The sequence below is a fragment of the Eurypyga helias genome, unplaced genomic scaffold, assembly GCF_000690775.1.
Source record: "Eurypyga helias isolate BGI_N326 unplaced genomic scaffold, ASM69077v1 scaffold26062, whole genome shotgun sequence".
NCBI classification, from domain to species: Eukaryota; Metazoa; Chordata; class Aves; order Eurypygiformes; family Eurypygidae; genus Eurypyga; species Eurypyga helias.
The window spans coordinates 1-641 of NW_010236947.1; the positions used below are offsets into that span (position 1 = coordinate 1).

At 67.2% G+C, this 641-nt stretch overlaps 1 protein-coding gene across 1 annotated transcript in view; it reads left to right on the forward strand.

Annotated features, from left to right (window-relative positions):
* Positions 1-403: 403 nt before the first annotated feature.
* Positions 404-641, forward strand: part of NSUN4 (NOP2/Sun domain family, member 4) — a gene marked incomplete at its 5' end in the record, with an annotated part of 2,738 nt that continues 2,500 nt past the window's right edge. The window contains one exon of the mRNA XM_010147287.1: positions 404-634. Within this exon, the coding sequence (XP_010145589.1) occupies positions 404-634 (231 nt within the window). The remainder of the gene's footprint in view (positions 635-641) is intronic.

The window sequence follows — 641 nt, forward strand, 5'->3', positions numbered from 1 at the left end:
CCTATCTCCCCCCATCCCCCATCCCGCCTTCCTTACGCCTCCCTGTCCCACTCCCACTGCGCATCCCTTGCACCCCTCTCACCTCCCCATTTCCCCCCCTTGCACCTCGCACTGCACCCTGCAGCACCCCCGCGACGCCGCTCCGTGCCCAGCCGTTCCCCTCCTCCCAGCCCACCCTGTGCCCCCAGCCCCGCTCAGCCCTTCCCGGGCCTGAACCCTCCCCAGGGGACCACCAGCCCACGCGTGGTGGGGGCACAGGCACTTGGAAGGGCTGCAGAAAGGCCCTTGAGACTCTCGCCAGCACAGAACCCGGCGCTGGATTCTCCTGGAGCGGCGCTGAGGCCGGGGGGGATGTCAAGGTGTTATGTCATTTAACATCTTTGGTGTTTTTCCCCCCTCCAAGGCTGCCACAGCCCCCCGCATCCCGCCCACGCGCCTGGCCCTGCACCACTTCGACACGAACTACAGCCTGCAGCTGAAGGGCCTGTGGCCGTCTGTGCGCGCCGGGCTGCTCTGCGAGCAGAAGTACGGTGCCCTCCTCAACAGCTTCGCTGCTGTCGACCACGTCACCCAGGAGCTGGAGGTGCTGGGTGCCACCGACTTTGTTTCCGAAGCCTCCCGAGAGGGGGCAGCTGCGGAGG